This window comes from Aethalodelphis obliquidens, unplaced genomic scaffold (assembly GCF_003676395.1).
Source record: "Aethalodelphis obliquidens isolate GAN/ISIS:26980383/991018 unplaced genomic scaffold, ASM367639v1 scaffold26, whole genome shotgun sequence".
Taxonomy (NCBI): domain Eukaryota; kingdom Metazoa; phylum Chordata; class Mammalia; order Artiodactyla; family Delphinidae; genus Aethalodelphis; species Aethalodelphis obliquidens.
Window position 1 is genome coordinate 3,965,309 of NW_020837970.1, and position 14,103 is coordinate 3,979,411.

At 37.6% G+C, this 14,103-nt stretch overlaps 1 protein-coding gene across 5 annotated transcripts in view; it reads right to left on the reverse strand.

Annotated features, from left to right (window-relative positions):
• The window catches only part of MNS1 (meiosis specific nuclear structural 1), an 83,917-nt gene that overhangs the window by 50,122 nt on the left and 19,692 nt on the right, over nt 1-14,103 (reverse strand). For 3 of the 5 annotated variants that reach the window (XM_027123097.1, XM_027123094.1, XM_027123093.1), the window contains exons 1-2: nt 5,400-5,517; nt 1,333-1,554 (exon numbers count right to left, since the gene is read on the reverse strand). In XM_027123097.1, coding sequence (XP_026978898.1) covers nt 1,333-1,554; nt 5,400-5,402 — 225 coding nt within the window. In that variant the 5' untranslated portion in view covers nt 5,403-5,517. Of the gene's footprint in view, nt 1-1,332; nt 1,555-5,399; nt 5,518-14,103 lie in introns of those variants that run through there. The other 2 variants (XM_027123096.1, XM_027123095.1) reach the window with 1 other exon arrangement.

Sequence of the window (14,103 nt, forward strand, 5' to 3'; positions counted from 1 at the left end):
AAGTAAAGGAACCACTGAGGAAGCAAATAGATAAATTCAGAAAGTGGGATATCCTATTAAACAACTGGCCTAGCTTCTTTAACAAGTAAAAAACATGAAGTTAACAAAAAAAGCACAGGGAAGGGTTGTTTTAGATTAAAAGGGACCTGACATAACCAAATACAATGGATAAACCGTGTTTGGATCTGATTAAAACAAACCAACTCTAAAAGCAGTCTTCTGATACAATCATAGAAATTTGATTATGGAATGGTATTAAATGATACCTTGAATTTATTGATAATTCTATCAGGTAAGATAATGGCACTATGCTGCTGCTATATAAAAATAAATCCATATTTTGTAAGATGTATACTGAAGTATACAAGAGACAGTTGATATGATATCTGGGATTTTCTTTAAAATTAAAGAAAAATAAGAATAAAAAGAATAGGCAAAAAAATCTAATCCCCAAGGATCTTCTTGCTCAGGGTTAGAAAGTCATGTCTAAGCTTCTGGAATTTGAAACTCAAAAGGATGAATACCACTTTTAAAACTTGGTTTTGCCATTCCCCACAATATATTACAAAATGTTGAACATATAGCAGACACTCAAAAAATACTGAAATATCAGAACATCTTTTTCACATTTATGAGAACTCATTTCTTTTCTTGGTGGTTTCCCTTTTTCTACCTCCCTCATCCCTTAAAATATGCACTGAAAAACTGTCTCCACACTTTAGTAGTTACATACCTACATATTATACCTGAATTTTTCAAGGCAGTATTTCAAAAATCAAAAATACAAGTAAATTCATAGCTAATAAATAAGTGTTCATTTTCTACCACTTAATGTACATGTTTAATCTCAATAAATTCAAAAAAGGTATGCTTAAATTTTTGTCTTTAGAATTTTAGGGAAAGCAACAGAATTATACTTATGTGAACAAAACTGTGGAAGTTAGTAATTATGAATTTCATATTTATGAAAAAAAAAAACACGAGTGCTTACTCTTCCAGGCACTATTCTAAGGGCTTTGCCTGTATTAACTGATTAATTACTAAAACAATCCTATGAAGTAGGTACTATTATTCTTCTCACTTTCTAGATGGGACAGAGAAAGTAAAAGCAAACTACCCAAGGTTCCACAGCTAACATATAGTAGTACTAGGACTCAAAGATACACAGTCCAGCTCCAAAACCCCAGCTCTTTCCCACTATACTGGGCTGACTCACTGGGAGGCATCCTTTGCCTGATACTTAGTCTCTCTACTCAATTCCAGTTGGCTTTCATTGTTTCCAAAGAGAAAATGAAGGAAAAAAATGATGTAAAAATGAATAGTAAAACTTACCTTTTGAATGGCCTCTTCCATATCCAACTCAAATTGTTCATTCTGTAATAATCGGAGGAACCTTTTGCGCTCAGCCCGGTCATCATTCTCATTCTGCACCATTTGGTCCCTGATTTGATTCTGCAGCCTTTGTAGTGCCTCGACATGCACTTGTTTGCAATAGTTTACATCTACTAATTTCTGATGCCTTTCACTAGAGCTCAGAGTTCTCCTTCTGGAAGCCTAAAATGGGGGGGGGGGGGGGGGGAAAGCATACTTTAGTGCTCCAGGATCTAATTTTTTTTAATATATTGATGTAGCCCCAGAAACAAATGAAATGAAGATAGTTAACAGTAAAAAACGAAAGGCTTTTGGCTTCCTTCCTAAATTCAAAGAAATATATCATAATAAAAAAGCAAATGTGGTAGGTAACTACATGATATATCAATGAAGCAGGTACTATTAGTGTTCCCCATCTTATATATGAGGCATGAAAATTAAAGCAACTTGACCCAAGTTTCCTCAGCTAATAAACAGCCATACTAGAATTCAAAGACGTGCAGCTGAGCTCTATAGACCCAGCTCTTTACCACTACGGAGGGAATTCCTACTCATTCCACCCTCTACCCCTTCCCATTTGGCTGTAAAGTGAGGTTCAAAAGCTGGTCATGTCAACCTGGAAGAAATGGACAAATGCTTAGAAAAGCACAACCTTCCCAGACTGAACCAGGAAGAAATAGAAAATATGAACAGACCAGTCACAAGCACTGAAATTGAAACTGTGATTAAAAATCTTCCAACAAACAAAAGCCCAGGACCAGATGGCATCACAGGTGAATTCTATTAAACATTTAGAGAAGAGCCAACACCTATCCTTCTCAAACTCTTCCAAAATATAGCAGAGGGAGGAACACTCCCAAACTCATTCTAGGAGGCCACCATCACACTGATACCAAAACCAGACAAAGATGTCACAAAGAAAGAAAACTACAGGCCAATATCACTGATGAACAGAGATGCAAAAAACCTCCACAAAATACTAGCAAACAGAATCCAACAGCACATTAAAAGGATCATACACCATGATCAAGTGGGGTTTATTCCAGGAGTGCAAGGATTCTTCAATATACGCAAATCAATCAATGTGATAAACCATTTTAACAAATTGAAGGATAAAAACCATATGGTAATCTCAATAGATGCAGAAAAATCTTTCGACAAAATTCAACACCCATTTATGATAAAAACCCTGCAGAAAGTAGGCATAGAGGGAACTTACCTCAACATAATAAAGGCCATATATGACAAACCCACAGCCAACATCATTCCCAATGGTGAAAAACTGAAAACATTTCCACTAAGATCAGGAACAAGACAAGGTTGCCCACTCTCACTGCTATTATTCAACATAATTTTGGAAGTTTTAGCCACACCAATCAGAGAAGAAAAAGAAATAAAAGGAATACAAATCAGAAAAGAAGCAAAACTGTCACTGTTTGCAGATGACATGATACTATACACAGAGAATCCTAAAGATGCTACCAGAAAACTACTAGAGCTAATCAATGAATTTGGTAAAGGAGCAGGATACAAAATTAATGCACAGAAATCTCTTGCATTCCTATACACTAATGATGAAAAATCTGAAAGAGAAATTAAGGAAACACTCCCATTTACCACTGCAACAAAACAAATAAAATACCTAGGAATAAACCTACCTAAGAAGACAAAAGACCTGTATGCAGCAAACTGTAAGACACTGATGAAAGAAACTAAAGATAATACAAACAGATGGAGAGATATACCATGTTCTTGGATTGGAAGAATCAATAATGTGAAAATGACTATATTATCCAAAGCAATACACAGATTCAATGCAATCCCTATCAAATTACCAATGGCATTTTTTACAGAATTAGAACAAAAAATCTTAAAATTTGTTTGGAGACACAAAAGACCCCCGAATAGCCAAAGCAATCTTGAGAAAGAAAAACAGAGCTGGAGGAATCAGACTCCCTGACTTCAGACTATACCACGAAGCTACAGTAATTGAGACAATATGATACTGGCAGAAAAACAAAAATATAGATCAATGGAACAGGACAGAAAGCCCAGAGATAAACCCACGCACCTTTGGTCAACTAATCTATGACAAAGGAGGCAAGGATATACAACGGAGAAAAGACAGTCTTCAATAAGTGGTGCTGCAAAAACTAGACAGCTACATGTAGAAGGATGAAATTAGAACACTCCCTAACACCATACACAAAAATAAACTCAAAATGGATTAAAGACCTAAACGTAAGACTGGACACTATAAAACTCTTAGAGGAAAACATAGGAAGAACACTCTTTGACATAAATCACAGCAAGATCTTTTTTGACTCACCTCCTAGAGTAATGGAAATAAAAACAAAAATAAACAAATGAAACCTAATGAAACTTAAAAGCTTTTGCAAAGGAAAGGAAACTACAAACAAAACGAAAAGACAACCCTCAGAATGGGAGAAAATGTTTGCAAACGAATCAACAGACAAAGGATTAATCTCCAAAATATATAAACAGCTCATGCAGCTCAATATGAAAAAAACAAACAACCCAAACCAAAAACGGGCAGAAGACCTAAATAGACATTTCTCCAAAGAAGATATACAGATTGCCAACAAACACATGAAAGGATGCTCAACATCACTAATCATTAGAGAAATGGGAGATCAAAACCACAATGAGGTATCACCTCACACCAGTCAGAATGGCCATCATCAAAAAATCTACAAACAATAGATCCTGGAGAGGGTGTGGAGAAAAGGGAACCCTCTTGCACTGTTGGTGGGAATGTAAATTGATACAGCCACTATGGAGACCAGTATGGAGGTTCCTTAAAAAAACTAAAAATAGAACTACCATAGGACCCAGCAATCCCACTACTGGGCATATACCCTGAGAAAACCATAATTCAAAAAGAGTTCATGTACCACAATGTTCATAGCAGCACTATTTACAATAGCCAGGACATGGAAGCAACCTAAGTGTCCATCGACAGATGAATCGATAAAGAAGATGTGGCACATATATACAATTGAATATTACTCTGCCATTAAAAGAAATGAAATTAAGTTATTTGTAGTGAGGAGGTTGAACCTAGAGTCTGTCATACGGAGTGAAGTAAGTCAGAAAGAGAAAGACAAATACCATATGCTAACACATATATATGGAATCTTAAAAAAAAAATGGTTCTGAAGAACCTAGGGGCAGGACAGGAATGAAGATGCAGACGTAGAGAATGGACTTGAGGACACGGGGAGGGGGAAGGGTAAGCTGGGACGAAATGAGAGAGTGGCATGGACTTATATACGCTACCAAAAGTAAAACAGATAGCTAGTGGGAAGCAGCTGCATAGCACAGGGAGATCAGCTCAGTGCTTTGTGACCACCTGGAGGGGTGGGATGGGGAGGGTGGGAGGGAGATGCAAGAGGGAGGGGATATGGGGATATATGTATACACAGCTGATTCACTTTGTTCTACAGCAGAAACTAACACAACACTGTAAAGCAATTATACTCCAATAAAGATGTTTTTAAAAAGGTCACGTTTTTCTAATATACATTTAATAGGTCAACCCGCTGCTATTTATTCATTCGCTCTCTCCTGGACCTTCATTTCCACTCATTTGTTCAGCGGTTCTTAAACATTTCCCAAATTTCCACTTGTGTGGGAAGTAAGATTTTTACCGGGCAGATTAAATATACTGTGGAGAAATGCGAAAAAAGGCTGGAAGCCACCAGGAGCGTCCCTTAAATAACAGCACCTGAGGTCTCTGAAAAAAATACGAGTTTCCCACTTTATTCTCAGATTGGACACTTCAAATCCTTTTTTAGAAGCAGGCTGGCTCTGAACTAGAATTAAATCAATAGACAACCAAGTAGTCCCTTAAATAATAGCACCTGAGGTCTCTGAAAGCAAATACGAGTTTCCCACTTTATTCTCAGATTGGGCACGTCAAATCCATTTTTAGAAGCAGGCTGGCTCTGAACTAGAATTAAATCAATAGACAACCAACTAGTTTTGAGACCCCCCGACAGGCTCACCATCTCGGCCGACGAAACTCCCCCTCGCTCGCTCTGGCGGCCACCAACTCAGGCGGTTTACCAAGACGCCAGCAGAGCTCTCCGGTTTTGATACGGTTTCCCGGCAACTGCCGGCGCAGCGCGCCAGCCACCCGCGAAGGCCGCCGTCTCCCATTGGGCGCAGCCCTATCCAATGAGCGCTGAGCTTCTTGGGAGGCTTGGCAGGGCGGCTACTTCCGTAAGTTTTTGTTTTTGTTTTTGTTTTTGTTTTTCCATAAATTTTAAGGAGATGGGGTTGGGGAGTATAAATGTGTCCTGAGGCAAGCCCTTTGCTGTCTGTTAGGAGCCAAGATTTCCCTCAAGCCACTATCTGTCGGTTTGGTGGAGTTGGGGGCCAAGTTGAGGTGTGGAAACTGTTTACAGAGAAATACGGCAAACTCCTAAGACATGAGGCCAAAGTCACTTTCCGTGCGCAGTACTTACTGCACCGTCAATGCATGTTCTGCAGGGTTGATGACGGCATTCGTTTCAGCAGTGGGAGGCACGGTCACTGTCTCTCTAGCTGAGTAACTGTGCACTGTGGGGGACCCAAAGAAGCTATTGGTAAATTGAGGGAATAAAATATATGGGCCACATGGATCTTATTCTATGTAATACAAGGTCCAGGTACCAATGAGAGAGCAGACAGATGATGGCAGGATTTGGGTTAGGTTTATTTTATTGGCAAGTTACACACTGAAGTCCATTTTAAATGGAAGAACTTAAGAACAGGAATGGGTCAGAGAAATTAGTCAAATATATAGATTTTAGAGATGACATATTTAGAGAACTCTTGTCCAAACAAAAAAAAAATTGTTAAGGTAGTTAGCATGTGAACTTGGCTTAGTTGGGGCTAATTTGAAGTCCATCTTGTGTAGCAATATGTCTGCTTAAAGATTAATTAAAAATAGGACTTATGGTTTCAGCTTCAAAATATAAAAAACTTGGAAGTTATCACTTCCCTCCTTACTACCAGATAAAGCTGGATAAACTCGAAACTAATGACTTTTCTTGCATTCATCATAAAACTGAGGTCACAGGGCAACCCATCACCCTGAAATGTGGGGAGAGGTAAATCCAGAGAGTCACAGTCAAAACCTCCTTACATGGAGCAGAAGCCCCTGAAGCCATGAATTAGGAATAATTAAATGGTAATTTTGATGGATGCTGGAGACTGAGTATGGACTAGAATCAGTGAAACTAGTGGGGGCTGCCATGTTAGGGAGACCTCCACACTTCTCTGGGTTTTGTCTCCAGGAATCTCACCAGGTTCTCACAATGAAGAACCGAAAAAGATCGCCCATGGTCGTGGCAGGAGGCTGAGAAGAAGAATCATTGTGAAATATGTCCAGAGCCTTCTCCACAATAAAGGCCTACTTTACAGAGGAAAAGATTTTACCAGAGCCTTATTCAAGCTGGGGCAAGGACATTTCTCTGCCTCCAGCCTTTCTGTCTCACCTAAGTGGACAAAGGAGATCTAAGAAATATTCGTGAAGGTCCCAGCCCAGGGACACAGCTCTACCAAAAGACTTAACCATAAAATGCTTCCCCTTTCCCACACTTTATCACCACACCAACAATGCTCCAGTGTAATAACAGTTGATTACAGCTGGAAGTCCTTCAAAACACACTCTAACAAGGAATTCTTAGGGAATCCAAAGACAATAGGAGACAAAAACAAAAACAGAGGAATCTGAAGCCTCTGGAACCTACAGCTACAGCAAACATTAAACACAGCTTAACTCCTAGCCATATAATAAAAAACCTCACACTAAAGCCCTGTTTACCTCAGTTCCCATTACCCAATATACCGTGTCCACCTTTCAACAACAAATTACAAGGCTAAAGGCAGATTAAGAGGCAAGGGAAAGCACAGTCTGAAAAGCAAAGTAAGCATCAGAACTAGACTCAGCTCTCACACACATGTGGAATTAAACAGGAATTTAAAATAACTATGATTAATATACTAAGGCATCTGACAGACAATGTGGACCACATACAAGAACAAAAGAGTAATTTAAGCAGAGACATGGAAATGGAAGAATCCAAAGGAAATTCTAGAAATCAAAAACACTGTAACAAATGAGAAATGCCTTTAATAGGATATCAGAAGACTGGACACCACTGAAGAGAGAATCAGTGAGCTTGAAGATATGTCAATAAAAACCTCCAAACTGAAATGCAAAGAGAATAATAGCAAATAGATAACCCTAATGGGCTTTTAGACCTCACCTTAGACTCAAATTGCTTTCTAACATCAGAAGGGACTTGTGCAAGTGTATGCGTGTGTGTGTATAGGGCGAATATTGTCAATGTTTCTGTCTTTTGGGAGTCTTATAAACCCAGTTACTACAAAAGTAAAGTAAAGTAAAGTAAAGTAAAATTGACAACAGGGTGTGTACAGTACAAAGTTACCAGGATGTAACTATTATTTGCATTTAATCCCCTGTTAGTCAAGCAACTTCCAAAAGAACTCTCCGCAAATCATGGCTTATGTATAGCTTCTCTTAAAGTAGCCTCTAATTACACCTTGTTGACTGGGCTGTCAGCAGAAATTTTGTTGTTGTTGTTGTTGTTTGTTTGTTTGCGGTACACGAGCCTCTCACTGTTGTGGCCTCTCCCATTGCGGAGCACAGGCTCCGGATGCGCAGGCTCAGCGGCCATGGCTCACGGGCCCAGCCTCTCCGCGGCATGTGGGATCCTCCCGGACCAGGGCACGAACCCATGTCCCCTGCATCGGCAGGCAGACTCTCAACCACTGCGCCACCAGGGAAGCCCTGTTGTTGTTGTTTTGAACACTAATGTACCCAAGCATTTAAAATAGTGCTTGGAATATAGTAAGTGATAAATAAATATTTGTTAAATGAACAAATGATTGAAATTATATTACTGTTATGCACACAAGAGAAAGCCCTACCAGAAATAACTTTGAAGAAATATTGTTCTTCATCAGTTAGAGTTTTATTAATTTTATTTATGTTTTCAAAGAGCAAACTTTTGGTTTTATTAATTTTTTTTCTATTGTTTTTTTTATTTACAAGTCCATTGTTTTCTGCTCTTACCATCATATTTTCTTCTGTGTTTGCTTTGGATTTAATTTGCTCTTCTTTTTATAGTTTCATAAGGTGAAAGCTTAAATCTTTAACACCATTCTTCTTTTCAAATATAAATGTATAATTTATATTTCCCTCTGAGCCCTGCTTTAGCTGCCTCCCACAGATTATGATATGTTCTGCATTCTCATTTGTTCAATTCAGAATATTCAGAGACTTCGTCTTTGACCCATGAATTATTTAGAGGCGTTTTGTTAACTTTCCAAACATTTCAGATTGTCCAGGTGTCTTTTTGTTATTGATTTCTAGTTTAATTCCATTATGGTCAGAGAACACACTGTATGATTTCAAATCTTTTAAATTGAGGTTTGTTTTATTGTTCAGAATACTGTCTGTTCTGGTGAATGTTTCATGTGTCCTTGAAAAGAATGTGTATTCTGATGTTTTGGGTGAGATGTTCAATAAGGTCAAGTTGATTGAGAATGCTGTTCAGGTATTCTATATTGTTACTGTATTTCTATCGATTTGCTTTATTAATTACTGAGAGGAGTGTTGAGGTCATCAAGAATAACTGTGGATTTGCTTATTTCTCTTTTCAGCTCTTTTTTTGCTGCATGTGTTTTAAAGTTCTATTGTTAGAGGTATACACCTTTAAGATTATTATGTCCTAAAAGTATTTTGACATTAACATTCTGAAATGACCCTCTTTTTCCCTGGTGATAGTGTTTGTTCTGAAGTCTTTTTGATATTAATGTAGGCAGTCCATATTTTATTTAACTAGTGTTTACATAATATATCTTTCTCCTTGCTTTTACTTTTAATGTGTCTTTATATTTAAAATGGCTTTCCTGTAGATAGTGTATAGTTGGGTGTTGCTTTTTTATTCAATCTGACAATCACCATCCTTTAATTGGTGTGTTTATGCCATTTATATCTACATATCATTATGGATATTATGCATGGATTGATATCTACAATTTTGCAAATTTTAAAATATTTGTTGCATCTGTTATTGATTCATTTTCTCTTCTTTTTCTTGCTTCTTTTTGATTAATTTTTGTAGTTCCATTTTATTTTCATTATCAGCTTATTATTTATACCTCTTTATTTTTTAGTGATTGCCCTAAGATTTACTATATATATGTATATGTGTGTGTGTGTGTATACAATTTACAACAGTTTAATTTCAATTCCTCCATCCCATCTTTTGTGCTATTGTTATCACACATTTTATTTACATATATAAATCCACAATACATAGGTTTCCACATATATTAGGTGATTTGATAGTGTCATGAAGTTCTCAAATGCTCTGCTTTTTCCTCCTCCAATCTTTCTATCTTTGTGTTTCACTTTAGGTAGTTTTTATTGCCATATCTTCAAATTTTCTGACTCTTTCCTCAGCTATGTCAAGTCTTCTGATGAGCCTGTCAAAGGCATTCTTCATGTTCATTACTATTTTGTTTTTATCTAATATTTCCATTATCTCTTTCTTATACTTTCTACCTTCTCAGCTAAAAATACCCATCTTTTCACATATATTGTCTGTCTTTTCCATTAGAGACTTGAGTATATTAATTATAGTATTTAAATTTTTCTGATAGTTTCACCATCTGGGTCATATGAGTTTTGTTCTGTTGACTGCTTCACCTTTGTACACTTTTTACAGTGTTTTCTCTTGGTTTTGTGTGTGTGTCTCATACTTTTTGACTGAATGCCAGACATCATGTGTAAGACAGCAGAGACCGAGATAAGTCATATCTATGCCTGGCAATAGCACACCTATTCTCCTACAGTGAATGTAGGAGGTTGACTCTGTATAGTCAGAAGCTGAGCTGGATTTGAACTTTGTGTTGCTTCGGTTATCTTCAGTGCACCACTGTCTTCAAATTTCTCCTGTGTTATCTTATGCTTATGTTGGGGGTTGGTCTTCCAGATTGCTTCTCTCAACATTCCTGACTCACCCTTACCTTTAGGCCTTCCCTGTATTCCTGCATGTCAGAGGTTCTCTCCATACTCGTCTCCTCCCGAGCAGATTGCTCTTCTTTGTTGCTCCTGTTTACTAGCCAGGAGGTGGGAGGAAGGGGGTTCTCTGTTATCCTGGTCCATTCTCAGCATTTTAGACAGGTCTTGGCACACTAGGTCTCTGGTGTCTCATACTAGAAAAACTTTCCTTAATGATAAGAATTCACTGTTTTCTTTTGGCCTTTAAAGAAAGCCTAAAACCATCAACCTGACCTGTAAAGGCTTATATATCTAGCCCTTCAGGTTTCTTCTTCAAACTTTGGCCAAAATGGACTTCTCTGAGCTTTTTCTTGTCAGAGGGCCTTTGTATGTGTGGGTTTCTGTCCTTAATAAATGTGATGACAAAGTCCACCAGCTGTCTTGCCAATGAGATAACACATGCTCTGGATGGCAGAGCAGAAAAAGAGAAGGAGCCTTGCTTCTTTATGACCACAGAGCTACCACACCAGCCCTGGGCTACCTAAGTCATGACCTCATGCTATCTGACAGAAAAGTAAACTAATTTGTCTAAGCCTCTGTGTCCTCTTCTCCACCCGGGATTCTATTACAGTTATCCAAATGCAATTCCTAACTGATACAACCACTATCTCTATTTAATTTCATGGGTGAAAATGATTAAGAAAAACAAAACTTTTTGCAGCATTAATTGCCTTTTTAAATCAAAATCAGTGTTTGATTTTAAAGATTATTAGTAGTTAGAGTGGAAAACCTCTAATTTCCTTTCTCACATTTTCCTCTCTCCCTTCTTTATTTTCTAGAAGCTACTACCCAGTTTCCTTCCTTTAATCCCTGTGATCTCAGTCTTGACTACAATTTTTAATTCTTGGTTTTGTTCTCCAAAATATCCATGCAACATGTTTGTCTAGTAATTCGATAACCCAGAGTCATGTCATTGCTATCTAAAAATTGGCACTTGCCATCTGCCTTTACAAGGATTAAGTCACTAGCCACTGCAGTAACTGACCTTCAATACACCCTGAAAGGAGTTCAGGGCGGAGATCAGGAATGAGGCACTCTGTGCTCTGGGAAGAACTAGCAGAACAGGCCTTCAGATAGTTAGAAACTTTCAGGAGAAGATTTTATGAGCCCAAATACTTGCATCTTCTCATATGCAGTAAGACACTAAAATCATTAACAGAGACATCTGCTCCTCATGACTAGCAGCAACCTTCATGAGCCTAGCAGTCAAGTTTACTTTTTACAAAAAAAAAGTAAACTTGACTGCATGTATCCACCTCCACTAAAATCACCTATAATACTGACCTTCCCCCCTACCTCTTCAGAGAAGTTCCTCAGAGCTATTTGGGATGCTGTCTCCCAGGCTATAGCCCTCATTTTGCCCCAAATAAAACTTAACTCATAGGTCTTACATTGTGCTTTTTCAGTTGACATCATTTACAAATTGGATAAAAATGCCTTTCATATTTTCAAATACTTCATAGATAAAAATGCTGAGTAAGACTGGGAGAACACAGAGCCCTGATACGCACTACTAGAGTATCTCTCCAGGTGGACCTAGATCAGCAAACTCTGAGTACAATCATTCAACAATTTACCAATGCACTAATTTTACTAATATACTGCCAATATTTCTATACCCCTCTATAAGAATATAATGAGGGAATTCTCCAAAAAGACTTCTCTAAAGTCTAGATACGTTATGATTTTTTCATTTCCTTATCTACCTAACACAATCTAATTAATTGCTTGGCATCCAAATGACAAATTCTTTGGTTGCAAACATAGACTCAAGTCAACATTATTTATCTGAAATGCTCACACATCAATAAATAGAAATGTCTTTGAAACATTAACAGGGTACAAATCTGATCTTTAAATGTTTAGTTACTTGATGAAGGTAAGCTCTATCATGTACAATGGACTTCTAAATCACAATAGGATATTAGTTTTTGCAAGGAAATATTTGTAACTTTGAGACTACTCATTAATCAAATACACAAAGTATGTCACTCATCGATATATAGATTATCTGTTTCATCAGGCAGTTAAATATATCAATACTATTTTCTTCTTAAAACATGCAATTAATATTTCATAACATCACACACAGCAGTAGTTTAAATGCAGTACTAATTGTCTAAATTTACCAAAATGTGGTTAGCACAGAGCCCTGAACATAGCATAGCTTAATAAATATCCATTGAAGGATTAACATTATATTTAGAATGTACTAATTTGAGTGTTAGGATGATTAGAAGGGTAATTCAGGTAGGGAATCTATTATGTGGTGGTGGGGGAAGCACTGCATTCAGTTAGTACAAATAAACTAAGGGGAAGCCATGTAGGTCATCAGAAGTTATGAGAGACGAAGGATTTGTGGAATGGTTGCCACACTTTTAAACACAATAGTGAGGGGGAGCTGAATAAAACCAATAGGATTCTGACCAAGTACAATTCAAGTTCTCAGTTATAGAGTATTCACACTGTACTCCCGGTTGCCCTAGCAAAGGGACCTCTACCTTAAGGTAATGACATTATAATAAGAACAAAGTGTACTAATGAAGAAACAGTGATTAAAAATCGAGCCATACATAATCAAGTTAAAACATGCAACAGTCACCTTGAAGGAAATTGTGGTTAAATGGTATATACCGTTGACCCTTGAACAACATGGGTTTGAACTGCAAAGGTCTACATATACAGGGATTTTTTTCAATAGATACATACAGTACTACAGGATCACTGGTTGGTTGAATCTGCAGATGCAGAACCACGGGCACTGTGGGCTGTATATGGGACTTGAGCATCTGTGGATTTTGGTATCCAGGGCAGGTCCTGGAACCAGTTCCCCGCAGATACCCAAGGACCACTGTATGTGGCAAACACTGAGACCGTGAGAAAAAGAATACACAGCACGAATAAAAAGCTTCCGTTGAGCCTTGAAAGAGTTTTTGAGAGCTGCAAACCTTTTGCTCCCCTCTCTCCTTGAGTCACTGGTCACATGATTGCATATCAGCGTTACCTCTACTACTCTAATCATTGGCAACACTGTCTAAGAGGAACAGAGGAAGGTTACCCTCTTGGTGTTGTATATAAATTGACTTGAGATGAAGCCTACTGCAGATTTCTTGACATAACCATCTTCTCAAAGTGTTAGGCTCCTTGAAGTGAGGGTAAGAGATGAGGATCAGTTCAGGATATAACAGGTTCAGTAGCCTAGAATTTGTTAATTCCTAATAGTGAAATGTCATGCAGCATTGCAAAGTATTTTAGCAAACATGTATGCTTCTCATTTATTTTGCTTCTCTAACTGAGGATCTCTGACTCTAAAGGAAATTTTAGTTGTAGCTCCTTGTGTCTAGTCCACACATGGGTATTGTAGAAAGATTCTACAATAATTTATGCTATTTAATAGGGGGTCTGCCAGAGAAAAAGATTTTTGGCCTGACTGTTCATCTAAAACAAAGACAAATTTAATCAATTGCAACGATTAACTGATTTTATCTGAAGAAAATTAGCCTAAATTTTTTTTAATTAATAGTCTTTGCTTTTTAGATCAGTTTTAGGTTTATGGAAAAATTGATAGACTACAGAGAGTTCCCATATGTGCCCTCTTCCATTCACACCCACACAATTTCCACTATGAT